The 23425-nt window shown below is 42.7% G+C and overlaps 2 protein-coding genes across 2 annotated transcripts; both read right to left on the bottom strand.

Annotated features, from left to right (window-relative positions):
• Positions 1 to 2250: 2250 nt before the first annotated feature.
• On the bottom strand, positions 2251 to 6175 carry COQ7 (coenzyme Q7, hydroxylase). Its single transcript, XM_054213041.1, has 6 exons — positions 6055 to 6175; positions 5720 to 5919; positions 5219 to 5333; positions 4967 to 5106; positions 3477 to 3545; positions 2251 to 2825 (listed from the first exon to the last, which is right to left on the bottom strand). The coding sequence occupies exons 1-6, from the start codon at positions 6119 to 6121 to the stop codon at positions 2748 to 2750; spliced, it is 669 nt and encodes a 222-aa protein (XP_054069016.1). The 5' UTR covers positions 6122 to 6175; the 3' UTR covers positions 2251 to 2747.
• Positions 6176 to 6379: 204 nt separating this feature from the next.
• Positions 6380 to 23339, bottom strand: TMC7 (transmembrane channel like 7). The gene is made up of 16 exons (XM_054211580.1): positions 23167 to 23339; positions 22705 to 22948; positions 19947 to 20095; positions 19414 to 19581; positions 19145 to 19230; positions 18462 to 18607; positions 17032 to 17179; positions 15365 to 15535; positions 13759 to 13916; positions 12733 to 12850; positions 12090 to 12187; positions 11605 to 11788; positions 10673 to 10803; positions 10239 to 10394; positions 8712 to 8790; positions 6380 to 7551 (listed from the first exon to the last, which is right to left on the bottom strand). Exons 1-16 carry the CDS (start codon positions 23216 to 23218, stop codon positions 7492 to 7494), a joined length of 2148 nt encoding a protein of 715 aa, XP_054067555.1. The 5' UTR covers positions 23219 to 23339; the 3' UTR covers positions 6380 to 7491.
• Between the last annotated feature and the right edge of the window lie 86 nt (positions 23340 to 23425).

The following is a 23425-nucleotide window of genomic DNA, read 5'->3' as shown; positions in this document are numbered from 1 at the left end:
CCCCGGTTCCAATAACGGACTCACAAAAGATGCCGTCCCACGCTGCCCCGTTCTTAAAGATTTTACAATGGACTATTCATCCAGCAATCTTTTTTCCTCTTTTTACTCAATTATTAGCGTCTGTGACTCACACGACTACACTGCATGTTCTTTCAACACTGCTTGTTACCCTTTTAGCCACTTTAATTAACCATTCTTTTGTGCTGATACCTCTCTTCTCCAAATTACCTAGGAATTCTCCACATGCCAGCATATCGAATGCTTTAGAGAAATTAAAGCAAGAAATCTGCTAGATGTAACTTTTGTTCAGAGAATTGATCAAGCTAGGGAACATATTGTGTTAGCCTAATATGACATACCTTTAGCAAACTCAAGTTTACAGGTACGCTGCTCACAACTGGCTGGGGCTGAGGCAAGGAAAGTGAGAATCCCTTAGAGGTACCTTCTTATTACACAGTCCCTGAGAAATCTGTGATTTCACTTTGAGTTCCTCGAGTCAAGTTGTTCCAGTAGGTGTGCAAGCCAGTCATAGATAAAGAACCAAACCCTGCTTCGTTTGGACAATGTAAATAACATCAGTAGCTTGAGTACAACCATACTTGCAATGGTGTAATTGATAGAAATTATTCCTAAAGAATGTACAAAGTGTCAGTCACAATAAATCATACAGGAGTTTCTATGTTAAGATGTAGCTTTCAGTCTAAGCTCCTTCACAAAATAAAGGAAAACAATCCTCTTTAAGAGGTCTTTCGTGTCAAATTACACACCTATCAGTACCTACAAACACCAACAGAGCTACTCAAAAAAGGTAGACTCGGCTGTGCCTGGATTAAAAGCTGTCTGAAGCCTCACCAAGGTCCCAGATGCTTGGATTTGAGACGCATGGATTTAAGAAATCCATGAGTCTTGGATTCCCAGCAGCAACTCCGCACTTCTTATCCTCCTCGGCTCTCAAAGCAGCTACAAAGTCAGTACACAGCATTTGGCCAGCACAACAGAACTGGAACCAGCCCACAGCAAAACTTCGTCAAATTACTTAACCGGCCTGAATGTAACTGCGTAGTTTTGCCACATAAGGTAAGAGTCAAGACTGGCAATGCCGGCCCCATTCCTCACGACAGTAACAGGCAACACTTGCTACTGTTTTATTTCTTGGTTTCCAATTCTTTCCTTTTCAACTAGGTTTATACTCATTACATCCCACAACCACAGCTGACCTGTTCAATAAGTTATACCCCATTGCTTGGGCTAAGAAATACTGACTTCTAATATGTCCTAGCTTTTAACCAGAAAACAAGATGCAAGAAATTCTGCTCCCTAATCTGCCAAGCTCAGCTATTTTTATTAAAAAAAAAAACCAAACAACCAAACAAAACCAAACTCACAAAGCTGTAGAAACTGGAAAACCTGTAAAACTGGGAAAAAAAAAACCACATTAGCTTACGGCAGTTCAACAAGCTGCATCTCCCCAAAGTTTTAGAAGTGTGGATATAAGGGGAAAAGCACGGAGATGTGCTTTCTATGTGACCCACAGTTTCATTCATAGCATTTCCCTCCCTGACCACATATAGTCAAAAGATGATGCTTCTCAGCTATACAAATAGAAGTCTCTCACAGGGACTTTAAATGTTTGCATCAAAATATCAGCATCTTCTATATTATCCATAGGCATTTGAGAAGTTATCCAATTTCATCAATGATGCAATGGGAAAACAATGGTCAGGAAGTTCTAAGACATAAAGACAGACCAAGAGATGCACTAAGAGATGCAATCTTGCACAAAGTCCCTCTCGTCCACCTTTCACCAGTTTAAGACACACTAATTCCATTGCTGTACTTTTATCATCTCCAATTAGCATTTAACAGAACAGACACGCACGTGTCTTTTTTTGTTTCTATTGCTCCATGCCAGGATGCCAGCAGGAAGTGTGGGGAATTTGTCTGAACATGGAGAAAGCAAGAGCGTCTCTATCCAAGAGCCACTGACGACTAGAAGCAAAGTAAGATAAATTGGAAAGCTCTAACAGAATACGAAGTGGAATTCCACAGGTGCTTCAAGTTGCTCTCTCCACCTGCTTTATACCAGGGATCAATTCTTTACACACACATTCAAGACAAAAAACCAAACCACCAACAAAAAAATCCCCACAACAACAAAACCCAACGGAAGAAAATTTCTACTTAAATAAAGAATTCAGGATTGAGCGTGGAAAAAAACCACACCAACAAAAGTACAAACGAGTCTTCAAATGAAAGTCTCATAATACCAATCTTTATTCAAGACAGACTGAAAAGAAATACTTAGTAGTACTTCACTTACTTACCCTGAAAACAGAACTCAAAAATATCCTACTAAATCAGTATTAATCATTTTAAAATGAGCTGATGAGCTCCAGCTTATTTCAAGTACATATAAATGTGAAGGCAACAGAGAATGTATTTACCGTGTGTGTATATACATACACACACATTATATACATAAATCATGTACATACATACATATTTTGCTGCCACCTTGTGAACAGTCTCTGAATAAGGAGGTTTAGTTCATACAGACCCAATTCTGCCATCTTTATTCATGTTTAGCTCAGCTGACTTTAATATAGATGGTTTTTGAACTCAATATGACAAAGGATGGCTGAATCAGGTGCTTAGTGAAGAAAATTTTAAAATAACTATTAGTCTTCCGCAGTTTCCATACAGTTTTGTGTCACAGGTTATTGCCACAAACATTATGGAAAATATCACTAAATTCTTTCTGATAAAAATATTGCAGCTTTGCATCCAAGTTGTATAGCTGTCTTCAAAACTGAATAAGCTGGTGCCTGTAAAACAAAGAATAAAAGATTAAATGCATCTAATGAAGTGTTTTGTTTGAAACAGACTGTGGTAAGAAATAGTAAGCATTATCTAAAAAAACATAAACACAGCAAAACCACAAGCAAACAAAAAACACCACCAAAAAGGCCTGTATTTGTAGTCTTATCTACCCTACAGAAAACCAAATTAAAAACCAATCAATTTCACAGAATGTTTCCATTTCTCAACAAATGTAAGCCAAGAGAGAAAGGGGAGAAGTCACACAGCCCTCAGTATTCCACATTTCTTAACATGGTTGTGTTCGTCTACCAAGATGATGCCTGACGTTCCCAGATGTATGGATAGCACTTACTAGCCTTCTCTTCAAAAATATTTAATCTAAACTTAAAATAAAGTTAAAAACTGCAGAAGACACCTCTCAGGAAAACACAATCACTTTAACGCTTGACATGAGTTCCAACAGATTCAATTCTGTTACAGAAAAATGACACCTATAATATGCAGTGTATTCTTATATTTATCTTTGGGAAAGAATACCAAGTGCCTTATTTTCTGTTTCTCAAACAAAGAACTACATCACAGTCACTGGATAAGGAAGATAAGAACATCACATCTACATCCTCACAGATGTGCCAATTAGTTAACGTTGTACTTACTGCTTCTGCATCATGCTCAAGCCCGATGTCATGGTGCTCCCGCTCATCATCCCGAAATTGCTTTATTACCTTTAAAAGTAGCAGTTAATTAGCAAGTCTACTTGGCAGAGAAATCAAGGCAGCTGTATACAAAACTCTATGCTATTGACCATTGCATGCACCAGGACAAGGCATCTGAGGCCGAGGTCTCAAAAATTTCTCAGCGACCTGAACCTCCAATTCAGCAAAAAGGGAATTATTTACAGCATTTCCCAAATTTAAAATTCTTTTAATATTCTCAAAAAAAAGTCTTTAAAAAAACTAAGCTGCTGTTTAATATATCACTTTTTCACTGTTTGAAGAAAACCTATAACCTATAGTCATAGTAACTCATAACACTAATTAGTTCCCCAAATACAAATTATTCTCACAATTTAAATAAGGAAATTAAGGTCCCTGCCTTGCCAGATAATCAGTAAGGGTCTTTCCCTGTAAAACAACAGGCTTTTGTCCATTCTAGAAAACTCAAAAAATTATAAGACAAAATAGTGTTCTTTAAACTGGGACAAAAAAGTTTTAAGAATTTTCTCTTGAGATGCCTGCAGGTAACTAGGATTGCTTAAAGTGCCCAGAGCTTACAGACACCCAAGCACTGTCCCTACCCAACAGGTTTACATAATTTGGCTTCATCACTAGTCCTCCTCATATTGACACTGTGAATAACCTTGCTGCTTATCTTTTTCTCTTTATTTTATGCCCTCTCAGTTTATAGTCGTTATTTTCGGGGGTAGTATTTCCCTTGTGCACGTCAGCAAAGTCTGGGTTACTTCAGATATTATTTCTGTAACAAGACGACACATTGGGAGTAAACCAGACTTGGCTATATGTTAAACTAAGCACAACTGAACAACCTGATAGCAAAAATGGAAATGAACACACAGACCCTAAAGCAAGCTCCCACCAAAGAGAGCACAAACGAGCTCGTGCTGCACATGGAAACAGGGCAGTCTCTGATAAGCACCCTGAAGGAACGTGTCCCGATTTGATGCCCAAAATACTTGGGAAATTATTTTCTTGCAGAGCTAACAAACATTAGCTCCTTACGTGCTCTGAACAGTACTCAAGACTAGAACTATATAATCATATCCAGTATAAGAAAAATGTCACTACACAATCATATTTCCTCCTTTTGTTTCCCCTCTAAACCCTTCCTTTGAATTAAAACTAATCAAAATTAAAGCATAGTTCTCCCAGTCAAAAGGGAAATGCTGAATTACTGAAAACAGGCTGAAGATAATCCAACATACATTTTAATTTTGGTGCTTGATCAATTTAGTGCTGTGAAGGAAAAAAACATCCTTTTAACTTCAAGTTTATGTTGATTTCAGCGTTCTAAGCAATAGAACAAAAGATCTACTGTAAATTCTAAGAACATACAGTTTTAAAAGACTAAAGTCACATTAGGTCATTCAATGAGTATGTTAAAGTCTTTTTAAGTCACAGTTAAATACCTGCAACAGTTCTTTGTACTTTTCTGGATCCTCTTCCATAAGAGTTCGGATCTGGCTATTGTAGTGATCAGATATACTCTCTTCCACTGCCACTGTGCAGGCCATTGCACCTTTCTTTCCAAGTAAAGCACTTCCAGCCCCTACGATTGTGGTACCACACATATACAAACAGTGAAACCTGAAGCAATACAAACAACTTGCACATTTGAAGACTTCACGAAAACAACAAGAGTAGTAATAATTCAAACTCACCTAAAACAAAACCTGCTACATTCCAAAAAGGTAATAAAACAGTAGGTCGAACTCTGTACGCAACCATTAGTTCATTGAACTTTTTCAGGTGGTCTTTTTCTTGATTCCACATTTGCTGCAAAGGAACCCGATCACAGTAAAGTATGAAATCAGAAAAATTAAACGTTTCCAAAAAAACTTAACAAACACAAAGCCAGCTCAGGCCACTCACACTTTGACTGCAGAGGTTACACTATTTACATCTCAAAGAGGAAATGTTAAAGAAGGGCAGACGAGGATAGTTATAAACAGGAAACATAAACACATTTGCAAAATAAGAGTCTTTGTGACAATGCTGCAGCAGTTGCAGTATTGGTAACTCCCTTACCAAGTCATCCCACCACTCTTCACAAAGCCCCCAACGTGTTTAGAAAAAGATGCACAGCCACCAACTTCATTCCACCGTTGTTAATCAAATGCAAATGAACCAGAGGCACGGGGACCGCTTTCAGGCCCGCTCACCTGGATAACGGGGCCCACGCTCGACCTCCCCAGGACGGCCATTTGCCCCGCATAGATGCGGTTGGCCCCGTACTCCCCGGCGTGGTCCACCCGGATGATGCGGTCGATGACGGGCCTGTTGACGTCCTCCAGGCTCACCCGCGTGCTGCAGCACCTGAGGGACACCCTCTCGGCGGGCACAGGCCACCTCCCCCGGAGACCTGCCGGAGAGACAAAGGTGAGGCGGGCGGCCTGATGCGGCCCCAGGCGAGGCAAGGCCCGCCTCCACCGCTCCGGGCGGCGCCCCGACAGGCGAGGGGTGGGGGGCGGGCGCGGGCCCCGGCCCCGGCCCCTACCCGGCCCACAGCGGAGGGGCCGGCCTTGCCCCAGCGAACGCCGCACGGCCGCGGCGGCCACCTCCATCCCGCTGACCCCGACGCCTCCTCCGGTGCGTCGCGCCGCCGGAACGTCATCACCGCGGGCCGCCTCCGCACCGCCCCCATCCCGCCCTGTCACGATTCCGATTGGCTCCCCGGTCGGAAGAGATTGGAGAGCCGAGCTGTCAGTCAAAGCCGGCGTCCCCTGGTTGCCATGGGAACGGGGGGCGGGGCGAGCCGAGAGGCGCCGGGATCCGCCCGCTGCGAGTCACGGCAAACGAACCGTTAAACGTCTGGGTTTGTATTTAAAAAATAATCATTTATTGAATGTTAATTTCTTTAAAATGACGTCAGGAGACATCCCGAAATATTACACAAAAAGAGCATACTATCTATCACACACTATCACATACTGTCAGTGTGCCACTGGCAAATTTCAAGTAATAAACACAGTTCTGTACAGAAAACCCCAATGCACAACCTCTGAATGAAGGAAACGGTCCGTGATCTACTCAGAAACACCGCCCCCTCCGAGCCACACAGCTCCAGCAGCTCATTTAAGCAACAAGAAACAGGAATTTAAAGGTTACGGACACGCAAGTTTCTGAACGTTCCATTTCCAAACTATAACTTAACTCTCAAATATTCACATTTTAGAACAAAGAGAACAGTAGTCAAGACGTTTGTACGAGAACAAAACACAAGTAATAATGCCTTAACCCACTTAAAACAAAAGGCAGGCCCCAGGTGCTGCCCAGAGCTCACCCACAGCTCCTGTGTCACCGTCCTTCCACTGAGCCTTTCCGCGGAGCCACCCGCTGCTCACCTGCGCTCGCTGGCTCAGGGCAAAATAAATATCAGTCTCTTCTCCAAAAATACTTAGCAAACGGACCTCAAACCCACGCGACATTTCCTTCTCCTATGCACCATTTCAAAATACTGACATACGTCTCCCTCTTGCTTTGGTTTTAAGAGAAAGGAATTGGGAACATGGGAAACCACACTTTCCCCCTCCCTCACGATTCTTAAAGCGTTAATTTGTAAAAAGAGCATGAAAGTTCTTAAACAGAAGTTTAACTGAAAACAAATTTCAGTTCTGATCACATCTTACCCAACCCCCCTGAAAAAATAGGGACTTAAACCCCAACAGCCCTTAAATTGTAGCAGCAATAAAGTGTCCTACTGCACAATTTTTTTTGCACAGGTCTAACAATATAAATGAGCTCCATCTCTGGTCTTGGAAACTGTGAGGCTCACAAGCATAATCGAGAAAAAGACCATAAGCGTCCATTACACAGAGGGCAGTGCCAGGGTGCCAGTCAGCTGCACAGTTTTTAGGTGCTGCAGATGGTTTTACTCTTATCTAGTGGTTCTGGGAGTTTCAGGAAGTCAAATTCTTCTGGCTTTTTGTGGTTTTCAAGGATGCCTCTGAGCCTCTGTTATCTTTCTGATGAGGAACAGCTTGTCACGACTCTCCTGGAAAGGCAGAATAAAAAGTACGCTCTTGGTGAACAAAAGCAGTACAAGTTATCTATGAACAGCTCATTTCTTTATTAGAAATAAACAGCTGCACTTACCACATTGTACTCTAATTAGTGAGTTACACTCTCAACTGCCTGAACAATTTTAAGTTTACAATAGCCTTGACTTCACTTATTTCCTATTAGGTCACATATTAACAGTTCTGCGTTGAGCCTAGTAAAAACATCTCACACACCTAAAAACTTAAAACCGCACTTCCAAGAAGCCTAACAACGGTGGACAAAAATAAAAAGTGCACCAGGATTTTCAGAGTTCCTCACTGATTTGGGAACCCCTGAAAAAACGATAAAGCTTTTGCTCCTAAATTCCTTAGTCTTCAAGAATCTGACCCCAGCACAGTGTTCTTCTAAGGACGGGCTGTTAAATGCCATATCTAAAAGAAGCACATACCAAGAAATGGGCTATTTCCTAAGAAAGTGAGAAGCCTTACTAGTGAGGCCAGGTTCTGCTAAAGCAGAGCTTGACAGACCACAGTATACAAACACCGTCAAACACGCCAACAGCTTTTGGTGGCCACAAAGAAGCCTGTCTGCACTGGCACCGCTCCCCAAAGGACTAGTTAGTGGCGACTCACTCCACCTTGAGCACCTGCTGCGAGCGGAGCCGGGACCTGCTTACAGGAACAGGTCCAAACACGATGCAGTAAAAACACAGGCCTGGAGGGAAGGGCAGGGAGATGGGTGCCTGTTTGCGAGACCGGAGAAGAAAACAGTGGTGGGGGTTGTGTCAGATGGTGGAGGGGAAAGAAAGCACACGGTTCAGGTTCTTGTTTGGCAGAAAAAAACCCACGCAGATGGTTGTATTTAATCAAGACAACAGATGGGACATGACTTCTCAGAAGCATATCTCAAGCATGTGTGTTGCCCAATATAACCACACCTTGCTGCAGATGCAGCCGATACCCAAGAAAGCCAGCTAGACACAGAAATACTACTGCGCTTTGGTTATTCTTCCTGTGTAATTTGTAAAACATTCTCCACTGCCTATGCAAAGACCAAGAAGCCAGAAGACTATGAAAACTGTAGTTACCCTACATAACTGAGGACTGACACAAAGAAAACTTTAGGGGAACAGAAAAGTGGGTCAAATCTTACCATAACCAGTTGCTCCCTCAGCTGCTCAACCACTCGTTTGTGTGCTCCAGCCAAGGCAATAAAATAGAACATAATGAGGCTGCAAACAACAAACCAACATTATATGTTAGCATCATGCAAAACAGAATTAGTCAGAAAAAGACTGTTAAGGGCTAGAGAAATTGCCGGTTTGTGCATTTGCTTCAGATGAGAAGCTGCTGGGGAAGAAAAAAAAAAAGACTTTAAAAATCCATATACAGCTGGGGTAGGTTGCTCAAAAAGCATCTGCTGATGTATTTGTGCCGCCTGCAGGCAGGGACAGAGTGCTAGGGGACGTAGAGGCACGGCCACTTTCAGATGTTACAGATTGTGCTCTGACAGCTCTCTCTAGACTGTCAGTTCCTGCCCTGCTCTAAGTGTATGTATGGGGGCTTCGCTCCTCAGAAATTAAGTTTAATGAGGTTTCACTGGAGTAACTCTTTGCTCCCATTGGGGTTTATAACTGCGATAAGCAGCCACAGACCAGCATGGCAGCCACTCCTTATAGCACATATTCCAGATGTAATCTGTGACCCACATTATCCATACTGCATTACATGATGAAGAGCAGTAGCAAGAACTAGAATGGCACAAATGTCTATATAAATCATGTATTTTCTTTTCCAAGTAATAATTAGTAGGGCAGCAGTGCAAGTCATCCTCCACCTCTTACATAGGCTTTATGATAAAGTAAAAAAAGAAAAAAAAAAAGCCAAACTGAAAAAGAGGACTTGATAGTTCCTGTAAACGCAATAACAGGTTCAGTTCAGGAGAACACATAAACATGTGTCACGAAGAAAGGGCTGGGTCGAGTATGAAACAAACTGCACGGTTTCTCAAGTGTAGAAGTTGTAGAAAATACCAGGTATTCAGGCTCAAAGATCTCAAAACAATCAGGTTAAACTGAAATGCAAAAAATTCCGTTTAAAAGTAAGATTAAAAAAAGCCTTTTTACTGCAAGAGTGACCGAACACTGGAACAGGTTTCCCAGAGAGGTTGTGGAGTCCCCCATCTTTGGAGATATTCAAAACCTAACTGGACATGGTTCCTGAACATCTGCTCTACTTGACCCTGTTTTACATAAGAGGGCTGGATTAGCTGACCTCCACTGGTGACCTCCAACCTTAAGAATTCTAGGATTCTATACTGAATTTTATCTTACAGAATTACAGTTTTGTTTGTTGTTGGGGTGTTTTGGTTTTTTTTTTTTTAAACCAAGGTTTGTGGATAGGATTTGTGATCACAGAGCTTACAATAACAATTTGCAGAATGATTCACAGTTAACGCTAGAGAAAGACAAGTGTGGGACATGAGACGTGCAAGAGGAAATGGAATGAGTTTCATGAGTTTCAACACATGGGCAAAGACAAGAGCTGAGGATTCATATGGGCTTTGATGCTTTTGACTGCAGTTGGAAAATCTGGTCTAATAGTTGTTTGGTATCAGTTCACTAAGGAAAGAAATGAACCATGCAGCTGCATGGCTGAATCAGGTCTCCACAGTACTCACCAAATGACCATAAAAAAAGGCACTGCAAAGGCTTCTGATGCTATGCCATAAAGCACCTGCCGCAGACCTGTTGGAAACCCATCTATGGTATGTGGAACAACTGCCCATGAAGTGTTAAAATTCCTGAATGGCCCACATGCCTTGGAGGAGGGGATACTGTCAAAGAAGCAGAACAAAAAGGATACGCTACACCAAAATGTAAAGATAAAACAATCCAACACAAGCCCAGCACATTTTGCTGATGAGGTAAAAGTGTCCTTTGTATTTAAAACTGTAATTTTTATTTTTTATTTATATGAACTAAGTTGTAATTTGATTTATTATATACTATATATTGTATTCGAATTTACCATTCCAAAGTTGTGTGACTGCTTTCAGGGAATTGAAAACCTCAGAACAAATGTCAACTTCATAGAAGTTAAATTGTCACTTACTGTGCTATGCTAATTCCCAAAGGAATAAAAGCCAAGAGGAGCCCAATCAACAGCACCACCAAGAAGAAAAAATTGGAACTTGATGCTCTGATAGGCCGAGCTGCAGGTTTACGTGTGTGTATCAAACTGATCTGAAGACGGAAAGTGAGCAAGACTGTTACCAGCACATCTATATACATACATCCAAGTATACTTTCCCCACCAATGGAATTTTTCATCCTCAAATATGCTACCAGCTACCACATAACCATCCCTCCTCTGATGTACATGGACTGAAAAGGGCTAAGACAAGAACGCTTTACATCCAGCTGTAAGTCAATGTCTCCTATTCTGAGTAAGAATTTGATCCAGAGGGCCTCATTCACTTGCACAGAGTCAACTGTCAGTCATTTGGTGTATGATCCATGGCACAGCCTTCAGCTTTGTTCTGCTACACCTTCACTGGATACATCCCCTCCCCCAAGAGCTAAAATATCAGTAAGAATCTGATGCAGAGAAGGAGCTGTCTGGTCTGATATGCAGGAATCGCATCTTGAACATCCAATCCAGCTTGGATTTTCCATTTTGCTTCCAAATTTTTATCAGCTTGGCAAAATTTTGTCCAAGTTCTAAGCTGTGATGCAAGTAAATAGATTATTGCAGAAAAGTGCTATAAAACAGCTTTATTACATAAAAATATTTTATTAAAAAAAACCCCACACAAGTAACTGAGGAGGTAGTTATTAAAATGTTGGTTTGCTTGATTTCAAGCAAAATTCCACCTTCTCTTAAAGGCAAAAAACCTACAGAAAATGGAATACCATTAAGTCATTTTCACTACACTGCATCCTTGGTTGTTTTTAGGGTTTTTCGTTTGTTTTATTACAAAATATCTATATTACAAAAACCAGAGACGTGCTCAATTTTGTTTGTTTATGACACACCTTCATTACCTTTTTAATATAAAAGATGATGAAGTATTTTATAGTCGCTATTGCAGGAAGAAGTGGTGAAAAGAAGGTTCCAATCCAGCAGATAGTCTGCCCATAAATGATTTCCAGGACATTGTCAGAAATTCCAAATTCCTGCAATCCACACCACTGAACTGGCTTGCAAGAGCAATGAGTAACTAATAACCTAAAATCAAAAAATATCATTAGTTCTAAATTGAAGTTATAGACCTTAGCTGAACTCCAACACATTTGGAACACGTAGACATTTAGCATTTAAGCATTAGACAACAGAACAGAAAAATGTCTGAAGAAAAAAAAAGACTCAAATATCAAAAATTAAGCAGCCATCGGAATAGCAAAAAAAGTGCTCAAGCCACCAGAAATATGTTTGTGTTTTATTTTAAAACTGGTAATCTGGTTAGAAAAAAGAAAATGTGTTTCATACGTCATTTGCAAAAGCATGCTCAAAAGGCAGAGATACTTACATTCTAGGAAAGTCCACAAACAGGATCACAGCAAGAATTATAATAAAATCAAATATCATCAGCTTATACATTTCTTGCCCAACTTCAGATTCCCAGCACTATAAAAACAAGTCAGGAAAACCAAGATTAGGAGTCTAAATAACAAGTGAAAAATAAATCTGTCAATCACTAAAGCAACAAATGTCTCGGTTAACATCATAAAATTCAAATTGTATCAACTCTCATTTGTAATATAATAAGTGTTTCAGAGCTTCCATGTCAAGCTGTTTGTTTTGTTTTGTTGGGTTTTGTTTGTTGTTTGGGGTTTTTTTTTGAGGAAAGACCCTTTGTCTTTTTGGAGCAATAGGCAGTGACACAATTGTCTCCAAAATAGAGCTTCCTCAAACAATCCTCATGGTAGTCAGAAAGTCTACGCTAAACAATAATCTGCCACTGGACTAACTGTAATGAGAGTTTTAGAGAAAACAAAAGATCTGTGCAAGAACTGTACTGGTCTGCACTGAGCCGTAAGAATCAGCACCAGGTATAACATGAATGGCAAGCCCAGGTCTGATTCTGAATACCTCTAGACAAGCATGTCTCATGCAAAACGAATCTCTATTCATAAGTTCAGACGATTAAAGACCAAGATAAATCTGCTTACAGGATAGAGTTCGTAATTGTATCCACAGGCGTTACACTTGTCGGTGGCACAGTAGGAGATCTGACTCCACAGCGAGAACAAGAGAACACCGATATTGGCCAACCGCACAAAGACACACCTGGAAGAAAGGCAAAACCCAATTCCAAACCTGCCAAAAAAAGTGCCATTCTAACACCTGGCTCAATTTGCACAGGAGTCCAAGGAAGGCTCAAAACACAAAAGGGCTGTACAGAGCCTTAATGGAACAACCAGCTACATAATAAACACATGTATTTTATTGGTATTATGTTAAATTGCTTTTCACCTTCCCTGCTTTAGGCTACAGCCCCCTGCTTCTTTTCGTAGTATTGTTCCTAGGTCAGTCACTTCAGTTGCAGATCTTGACCCCACAACGGGCTGCAATTCTCTCAAGTACAGTTTGAGAGGCCGGGTGACAACTCTGTGTGCAGCATTTCCCTCTCATGTGGCTTCAGGCCTTCAGAGATACAGCCAAATCAGAAATAGAAAGCACAGGGCTTGACAGAGGTTCAGATGCTTCAACCCAGATCTTACTGCCTTAAGCTGCCAAACGCTAGCTCTTCATGCTCTCACACTGAAGTATCCTTTATCCCAAAACTTTTAATTGCTGCCTTGAGCAGCGCCTTGCTTCAGTCACTGCTGTACACACACATTTGCTCATTCAAGGAACTGCTGCATGCAAAGCAGTGTGAATGCACGGCTCTGCAGCCACAACTTCTCTACTGACTATTTATTCAGGTTGTTGAAGATGTCCAGATCACACAGCTAAATGAGACTTGAGAGGGAAACTTGGACAGCACTGTACTGTCATCAAAATAGGAGATTGTTTCCAGATTTAAAATTAGTTTCCAACTAAACGTAAGTCAAACAATGCCTCCTTGGCTTCCAATGCTCAGGCCCTCCAGTGCAGAGTCCAACCTCCCTGCTTTTTCATATTTGAATGCTTGCAATACTTCTACTAGGAACAAGATATTGAAACATTCAAGGCTACAATAAAAATTTCTTTACCTCATCAACGTCAGCCTGATCTCAAAGGCTGGTGAATAATCTTCAAATCTGATCAGAAATGAGAAGATCTGAGGAGCAATGAAGTTGGCCAATGTGATTACCATGGAAGGCAAATACTGCACTAAGAGATTAGCCTGGAAGTTCATGTTGCTGACGTCCTGTACAAGAAGAGACGAGAGAAATACAGTACTCAGAGAAACACAGCTTCCTGACATTGTGGTTTCTCCAGCTACCCACCAGCCTCTCTTGTCCAGGATTTAGGTAGCACCTTTTACTCTGTCTTCATCCTCCACCTACATTTGGAATTACAAGCCTGACCACTGCTATTTATCTCTGCAGTTTGCTACTACACATTCTTGCTTTCTCCTGCCCCCTTCATCAGCAACTCCCCTCACCTTCAGGAATTAATATTTTAGCACTTCCCAAAAGCTTCTGTTTGAAGAGACTCATCTCACCAAGGCTTGTGTCTGACTATGTTGTCTAACCCAGCACTAAGGCTACCAGTTTCCATGCCTATGCTGAAGTGCAGACACTTTTCAAGTCATTCTCACTGGTGCCAAGCAGCTCCCCTGACTTTCCTGCCATCTTAACAAGCTCCTCTACCTACTCGTTGAGGCAAGGTCAAGGTATCAACCCTTACACATAAAGCCAACAGCAAGTGAAGCTGTTTTTCAAGTTGTTCAGTGTTGTGCTATCCTCCTTCTCTGCCCTCAAACAATACCTCTGACACAAACACTTTTTTGGTCCCCATTTCCTGCTTCTTTCTGCAATCCTGGCAGTTTACAGAAGTTAAGAGTTAGGTCTACCACAAGCACAACTTTCCCCATAACCAGCTAGTGCCCGTCATATCACCAATGAACAGAGGGGAGAGAAAAAGTGCAGTCCCTGTTCCTATCTGGCTAACTCAACCCTGGGGTCCTAAAGAGAAGTCAATTACTGTTGCAAAATTGTTGAAACTGTTATCTGCTCTTGTTCTGCTTCTGAACCGCTCTTCCCTCCTGCCTGATCTGACAGGGGTGAACAATCCCATCCAACCTGATTCTTTGCACTGCTGATGCAAGAACCTTTTCTTCTGCAAAGGGCTCCGTGTTCAAAGCCTTCCTGTTTCCTCACACCGCTGTAACTCACAATACAGATCATAATCTTTACTTTCCCCTTCCCTTGCTGTTCATTTTTGCAGTTCAGCAGCAAACCAGATCAAGAAACCGATCACATTGAAGTTTGTGTCAACCAGATCAGTTCCCTGAGCCAATTCACTGCCCAGATACGAAAGCGCTCATACTAGCAGATCACAGCGAGGTGAGAACAATTACTGGGGAAGGCAAGTGAGGGCTGCTTTTCTTGTCAGCTGTATTAGCTCCAAGGCAGAGAGATGACACTGGAGCCTTTGTATCAAAGGGAGACATCACTGCAAGTTTTTTTGCACATGGTTCTCGATCTTTCTCACTCTCTCCTACTGAAAAAAATTCTAAGTTTGTACAAAGCATTTTCAGATCCCTTGCATGAGAGGTGCTATATTAAGATACTCAACTCTTTCACAATAGTTCCTCTTGCTGTAATCACCAGCCCTGATTGAATCTCTCCTAACATCATGTCTGATACTTACATTAGAGTTTTCTTGAGAGAAGACAGTTGCTCTATAAATAGAGTAAAAACATCCTGATAAAACTGCAATGACAATTATATTTATAAATATTCTCAGAGAGTAGATGCGTAGCTTTTCTTTCGTTGTCCTGTCAGCTATTTTTCGCTTCAGTCTTTCTTCCTCCAAGTCTGTCTACAAACAAAAGAAAAAGTATGTGTAGTTTTCTGGGGCAGCGTACAACACTCGACACCACGTCTTTTACCTCTGGGATGTATAAATCTACAGCCTGTTCTAGGAGGGTCACTCCACTGCCTGCCCAAGCACACTGGACAGAGTACCTTTTCATCAACTCAAACAGGTCCGTGCAGGAGTGGAAGCCCCTGTGTGCTCAGTCTCCTCAGGCAGAGGGCCCTGAAGCCAAAGACAAGTGTCTCGTAATCCTCTTATCTCTAATATATCAGTAATAAATCTCATGGAGGACAGAAAGACAACTTGTCTGTTTATCGTGAGAGACTGATCTCAGATAGCTCAGTATTAAACTCTGAAGTGGGTAAATCAGCCCACTCATCTCCTTACTTCTGCAGGTAAGTAACCACCCTCACCGCTATGGCTGCAACTTCCTTCTCCTACTCTTTGTGAAGGAAAATTGGGGGATAGCATAGAGAGAAAGAGGTGCTGTCTTGAGCAGCTTGTCATGTAAACTTGATATGTTTCACCTTAGGTGATTTGAAAATACAGTATCACTTGTGAAGACAATTTAACCTGTGCAAACCCACACATTACCCAGGTATTTTCTGAGGACTTATTTCCATCAAACAGTAACATTAAGGGGCAAGTTTTTCTAAGGTGTGAGTTCTAGAGACACAAGTGTGGTAAGTGAAGGAGGCTCTGGTTATGTGATGAAAAAAGATGACTGTGAACTTTACTAGAGTAGAAAGCAACTCACTGTAATTTATGAAATCTGTAATTACTGGTTTGTGGTTTGAAGTGGAAGTGTCTTTTCAAAAGGTAATTGTTCCACTACACAAACCTCTGCTTCCAGCGTACAGAGAGCAAAAGGGTGGTACTGGTTTCACCAGAAAAGCCTTTCAGATTCTCTTTTCAGAGAGCTTTACGATTTGGGAAATCTACTAGCTGCATCAGCTAACGTGCATGTGCATCAAAGACACCTAGTGAAAACTTTCAGTATCTTCTTACTGCAACAATGCTCTCAACTTGTACGAAGAGTATGATCTGAATTTTATTGCTCCCTAAACTACTGTCTAAACTAAACTACTGTCTACCACATTGCAGACTTATAACACAGCATACTCAAACTGATTCCCAACAGTACAAAGGTTATGCCCACCACTAGGATAGCTTTTCCTGTTGGATTGTGTAGAAACTAACACAGGAAGCAGGACAGGGATGTGAGGAAGAGGCAGATAAGACAAGCAGCTCAGAGCCTGGCTGCAGGCCCCAGTGGATGGGGGAAGGGCCGTCGATCTCAGCGCTGATCCTTCTCATGTTGCACCACAATTCTAGCTACCTAGAAAGCATGCAAGAGGATGTGGGCTGCCCTGTCTCCGTTACAAACTATTGCAATGCTTCTTATCTTTATTCCATTACCTGCAGAATTACATACTTCTCTTTTTCAGCCATCTAAGCTATATGAAACAGTAATCATAAAAAAAATGAAAGTTACTCACTTGGAGCTCATATTGCAAGCTGCGATGTTTTAGCCGTGCTGCATTTGGATCTGTAATGCAGAAGTCCCAGCCTGCAAAGACTTTGTTACAATAACTCTGAAATGGATCTTTATTATGCACCAAGTTCTGCTTAAATCCTCCCACAGACCTAGAGAAAAATGCACCTTTACTTCATTCATGAAAAGACGTATTTTATCCACAGAAAACAAAACAAAAAACCACACCTCAAGCAACCTGGCTCATCAAAGACTAAATGACACCCACCCCTATAAGTGAACAGATACATTTGCTTTATATCAGCAAGCCTCTGGGATACTTTCAGTGTGAGGTTCTGCAGCAAAGTCAGCTGAAGCCATGACTGACACAGGTTACTTCCCTCTGCAATTAGCCACAGTCATACCTCATCCACTGCTTCTCTGACACTTCAAAGAGCTGTCTCAGGAAACTGAGATGGCAGCCCCCACAAAAAAAAATAAAAATTCTCCAACAACTACTTTATAGTTGAGGGTCTTTTATTTATATGCATGCATACGTATGAAAAACTAGTACTTGAGATTTATTTATTTTGCTAGCTTAGTTTCCCAAACACGGACAAAGGCTACTGTGGCACTGCATCCTCAAGCAAAAGCAAAAGATTCTCCATTTCCCTGTGGAAAGAGACCTGGCAGTCCTGGTGGACAACAGGATGACCATGAGCCAGCAATGTGCCCTCGTGGCCGAGAAGGCCAATGGCATCCTGGGGTGCATCAAGAAGAGTGTGGCCAGCAGGTCGAGGGAGGTCATCCTCCCCCTCTGCTCTGCCCTGGTGAGGCCGCACCTGGAGCACTGTGTCCAGTTCTGGGCTCCCTGGTTCAAGAAGGACAGGGAACTGCTGGAGAGGGTGCAGCAAATGGCTACCAAGATGATGAGGGGATTGGAACACCTCTTTTATGAAGAAAGGCTGAGGGATTTGGGTCTCTTCAGTCTGGAAAAAAGATGACTGAGGGGGGACCTTATAAACACTTATAAATACTTAAAGGGTGGGTGTCAGGAGGATGGGGCCAGGCTCTTTTCAGTCGTGCCCAGCAACAGGACAAGAGGCAACAGGCAGAAACCTGAACAGAGGAAGTTCCACCTAGACATGAGGAGGAACTTCTTTACTTTGAGGGTGGCAGAGCCCTGGCACAGGCTGCCCAGAGAGGTGGTGGAGTCTCCAACTCTGGAGACATTCCAAACCCGCCTGGACGTGTTCCTGTGCGACCTGCTCTGGGTGACCCTGCTCTGGCAGGGGGTTGGACTAGATGATCTCCAGAGGTCCCTTCCAACCCTATGATTCTGTGTGATTCTGTGACTCCATATAAAACAGTTCTAGAATACAGCATGTTCCCTATAAGCAAGAATGCAATGTAAGCTGCACGATAGGTAGCAGTAAACTGTACCAACATCTTTACCTTTTTATTATCCAGACAAGACTTAACGCGAGGTAGCCAAATGTAGCCAGCAGATATGCTAGTGGCAAGTTGTACTTCTGGATACTGATCCATTCGGCATCTATTGTGTAATAGCCATAAAACAAAACTGTCACTTCAAGGAATCCCTGTGAAAACATGAAGTTTAAATAGAATTTGTAACAGTAGCAGCAACTGCGCAGTTAAATCCAACCTGGTATTAAGCAATCATTTTGTAAATTTAAAATTACTATTGGGAGGCCCAGCAAGCTACAATGGTCTGTAGCTCCTAAATACTGCCACTGCTTCTACCAAACTGTAATGCAGACAGTACGTGCTTAAAATCCCTCTCCTCTCCAATCAATGAGCTCTGTGACAAGGACACTGAGACCCTACACAGACAGCACAATAGGCAGTGTGCTCCAGAGTATGTAATGTTTAGCAGCTGGGGAGGAGAGGCACAGGCTGCAGCACGTGGCCAACCAGGCCTTGTGGACGCTCCCTAAAAGTCAGTTTGAAAACTCCCCTTCTCACAGTTAAAGGATAAAGGCTAATTTTACACCAGTGATGCATATGCCTTACCATTTTTCAAAATTATCAAAGCTTCATTCCCCAATGTTTTCACACTCTACATGCGAGACACAGAAACTTAATTTAAAAAAAAAAAAAAAAATCTAATTACTTACAGTGCCACTGAGCAAATCTTTGAGGTAAGTATAGAAGTAAACAAGTCCCTTATTACCACTAGGTTCATAAACTGTGCAGTGAGGCTCTGTCAAAAGAAAGGCAGGAAAAGTCATCCAAATGGCAATGTCCGCTAAACGGCAAGATTAAGTTAATTCAAATGTGGCAAGTTCTTATAAAAAAAGCATTTATTTCTCCTGGGAGGTGGAGGAAAAGCTGATGGAAAGGGGGAATCTTAAAAAAAACGTCACTACATAGAGAAGATGTTTACCTACGTTCTTTGGAGGAATTTTAGCAAAGCTACTGTTGAACATTCCATACTTAGAAATGATGCTGGGAAGGGTAACAAGACCGAACATCAGGATAAAAATTATAAAATTGAGCAGGACCAGAAAACGCAGGAAGGAGAAGTAGGACTGGATGCCAGTACCAAATTTCCCTGCGAATAAAAGAAACACGTGCCAATAATTAGGAGGATAAAATCACTGCAAATACAGAAAGAGCAGATTACCATTTCAGTTACATTGAATTAACTGAAGAAATATTAGTAAAGCTAATTTTAAGTACTGCAGGATTTTAGCAATATAACTGAAATGGAAATGTGATCATTTTCTGCATTTTTTTTTTATCATTTTCTGCAATATATTTCCTTCTAGCCCATCATGAATTTTACATCAGCTATAATAAAGGAAGCAGGTAACTTCTTAAACGCATAGTTATATCTGAAACTATGCTCACACGTGTAAAACTACCAATAACAGAAGCACCTTGAAAGAGGACAAACTGACATAAGACAGTAAATACCTTCTATGCTATGAATATCATGTCGCCAAAGCTCCAGGTAAGATGACAATTCCTTGACTTCACTGAGGACTTTTTTCAATGACTTACTGCTAGTTCTTTTCCACTGTTTCCATCCAGATAAATATTTTATATCAGCCTGCTGACAGTACCTAAGAACCAAGAAATACAGTTACTGAGCACAAGAAATACTTTTTCACTCCATGTAACAAGGCCTAGCACAATGGAGCCTGCTTGCAGCCTTCAGAAGGATAGCACGGTGCTAAAAGTTGGAGTAACGCACGCTGGCTGTCCCCATCTGTTCCTCCTGGTAACTGCAACATCGAGTTAATTCAGATATAGCAAGTCCTCTCACAAAAAACACTTGCCTCTCTTGGAAAAAAAAAAAAAAAATAGCCAATTGGCAATAGCACAACACAGAAAAAACATGTAGCTGAACTTCCTGGTGGGATCTTAGGGAAGTTGCCATTAATGGTTTGATATTTACAAATGGCTGGAAAACTCAAAACTTCTGACCAGACTATCTTCATCAAGAAGCTCTTAAAAATTTCGCCAAAATATTTAGCTTTCCTCTTTTAATGTTATAAATGCAGCTGCTCAAGAGAGAAAGTTATTCTATTTTTGTAGAAAATGTACAGATCTCAAAATCAGAATGAAATGTCAAAATATGTTGTGGGAAAAAAGGTTAAAAAAATAAAGCTATGAAGAGGCTTAAATACTTCATTTGGATTTTATAATTTTAACTTTTATATCACATTCCAGTATATAATAGAAAACAAATATTATTAAGATTATTCATTTTTAATTATTCAGCATTTATAGCATTTTGAAAAATTCACTGGAAAATGCCAACTCAATGAATTTGAGAAAGTATTCCTTTGCCAACATGTGTGGGGGTGTACAGTTCTAATAATAAGCCGCAAACAAACCCCAAGGATATACCACAAACTGTAATTTCAAGTAACTTCTCACTTACAAATTTTCATACTATATACATATATTTGCATTTTTAAAATTGCTGCATGGTCAGTGACAGCATTAAGGACAATTCTGAGAGGCTCAGAGTTTGCATTTCGTTTTTTCTTTTAAGAAACCTTAAAACCAGACAAAACTTCCCAGACACATAGCTTGAAAATTGACTTGTATGCAGCAAATGCTGTTCCAGCCTCTGATGCCACCGAAGAAGGGCAGCAGTTAAGTACCCATGAAGACATCACGCTAGAGTAGAAGACAAAGGTTTCAATTTTAAAAGAGTTTATACACAACCCTACTTAAGTGCATAAGTGCGACGCCGTGCCACTGCCATGTGTGCTGTATGCTGACGGAGCTTCCATATCCTTCTCAGCTGAAAGTACAATTAGCATTTTGGCAGGAACCCAAATTAAACCCTATGTGCAACAATCAAAAAGGCAGCAGATGACCTCATCTTTAACTGCAAATACAGCTACTCTCAAAAGATTTCAGTTTGTGGTAACTACAGGCTGCAGCATGTAGTGTTTTAAACAAACACTTTGGAGAACTATCTGGCCCGTCTTTGGTCTGCATTTTAAACAGAGGCGTGGGCTGCATATTCATCTGCGTTACAGAAGTTGAGTGTTCAGCTTTCAGGACATTTATATCAAGCATTTCGTGTTAGCAGCCGCTGCACAATACACACAGATTGCTGATCCACAGAAGCGCCAAGAAGCCCCACCAGGATCTCTCAGTGCTAAAACATGTAAACAAGGCTGGGACATTCCAACTCCTTTCCTATCATGTACCACGGCTACAGGACCACAGTTCCTTTTTCTTGAAGAACTGCACTTTAAATACTCAACTTCAAATAAAAACTCAATGTACTGAGCACTTTCCTTTACCGTGACCTAGATCTTCTGCTGTTCCTTGCGTACAGGCTGTAGGGTTAAACTTAACTCAAGAGTCAGGCTGTAACCCGCTTCCCATTGCTCTTGAGAGTTACTCTTGCTCTCTGTGGAGCATTAGAAATTGTACTTTCACCTCTCTCCTGTTTCATAATCACAACTTAAAAAGTACCCAATTTTAACGCGCCGTTCCCTGACAATGTAAAAACACATCCTGCATCCTCTCCCCTCAAAGGAGCTTTCAGCCCAGCAGTAAGACATGAGATAACAAGCAGAGAAATACAGGCGGGGCCAAACATGCCCTTTGCAACGCCCTCCCTGATGGGGGTTACCACCAGGGGGGCAGGAGCGGCTTACAGCTCACGGCAGAGAGCAACGTAAAAAGGGATGTGGGAAAAAAAAAGAGAAGAAATGGTCATGGAAAGCGTCTTTCCACCTGTACTGAGCCACACCAGAGATAGCACTACGTGTTTTGGAAGAACTGCTGAGAAGCCTCAAGAACAGCAGCGGTGGTGGAGCAGAATGTTGACGGCAGAAAACCCACAGTGACCCCTAAAAGCACAAAACCCTGTGGCCAAAAAAAAAAAAAAGGAAGCCAGTGAGATTACCTGCTGCAGGTAATTCTCAGTTTTGACTCATTTCTTCCAATTCAACCTATTCCTCCCCCCAGCTACTCCCTCACGCCACCCGGGGCCCCTGGCCACACTCCTGTGGTGGCAGGTGCCACAGGGAGCCTGGCACATTCTAGCATGACTACCTGGGCAACAAACCACACGCCACGGGGTGAAACACATATAGAGGAACCCAATTCTGCCTCAGCCTTCCATTACTCCTGCGTTGTGTTTACAAAAAGATAACTAAAAAAAAAAAAAAAGAAGAAAAAAAACCGTGTAAAGGTTAACCTTAATCTCCTCTTCTCCGCGATGGTCAAGGGGTGCTCTCTGGCGGGGCGAGCGGCCACCTCGTCTCCCTCTTGCTGCAGCCCATGGCCCTCAGCAGCGCGGAGCCCCGCGGGGTCCTGGGAGGCCGCCCGCCGGTCCTGGGTGCCGGCGGTGGCGCGGCGCCTCAGCGCCGACTGGTAGCTGGGCAGCTGCTGCAGGAAATCCACAGGTGTGGCGCCGCGCGTCTCCTCGGGGAGGAAGACCTCTGCGAGAGGGAGGAAGCACAGGGGCTGCCGACCCGCCACAACATGGCACCCGACCGGCCGCCCCCGCCGCGGGACCCCGCAGCGCTGAGGCAGGCGCGGCGAGGCGCGGGCAGCGCCGCTCCCGCCCGTCCCTCCGCACTTCCCCTCGCCACCTGCCGGAGCCGCTCCGGTGGGCGCTGCCGCTCCGCTCGGTCCCTGCCTCCCCCCGCGCCCTTACCGCTGTCCAGCCGCCAGCCCGCCGCCTCAGCGGCCGGCCCGAGCCCGCTCATCTCTGCCCGGGGGAAAGCCCTAGCCCCGCGTCGATGCTGCCGTTTCCGGGTGCCAGGGAGCCTGCGGGGCTGTGGGGCGGCGGCTGCCGGAGAGCCGGGGCCGCTGCGGCGGGGCGGGGGCTAGGCTCCCCGCTGGGGCCGCCTTCCCGAGGCGCCTCGCCCGCAGGGGGCGACCGAGGCGCCGGCCGCCCCGGGTGAGGGGGTGAG

Source organism: Rissa tridactyla, chromosome 8 (genome assembly GCF_028500815.1).
Source record: "Rissa tridactyla isolate bRisTri1 chromosome 8, bRisTri1.patW.cur.20221130, whole genome shotgun sequence".
Classification (NCBI taxonomy): domain Eukaryota; kingdom Metazoa; phylum Chordata; class Aves; order Charadriiformes; family Laridae; genus Rissa; species Rissa tridactyla.
This window is presented reverse-complemented; position numbering and strand designations above follow the sequence as displayed.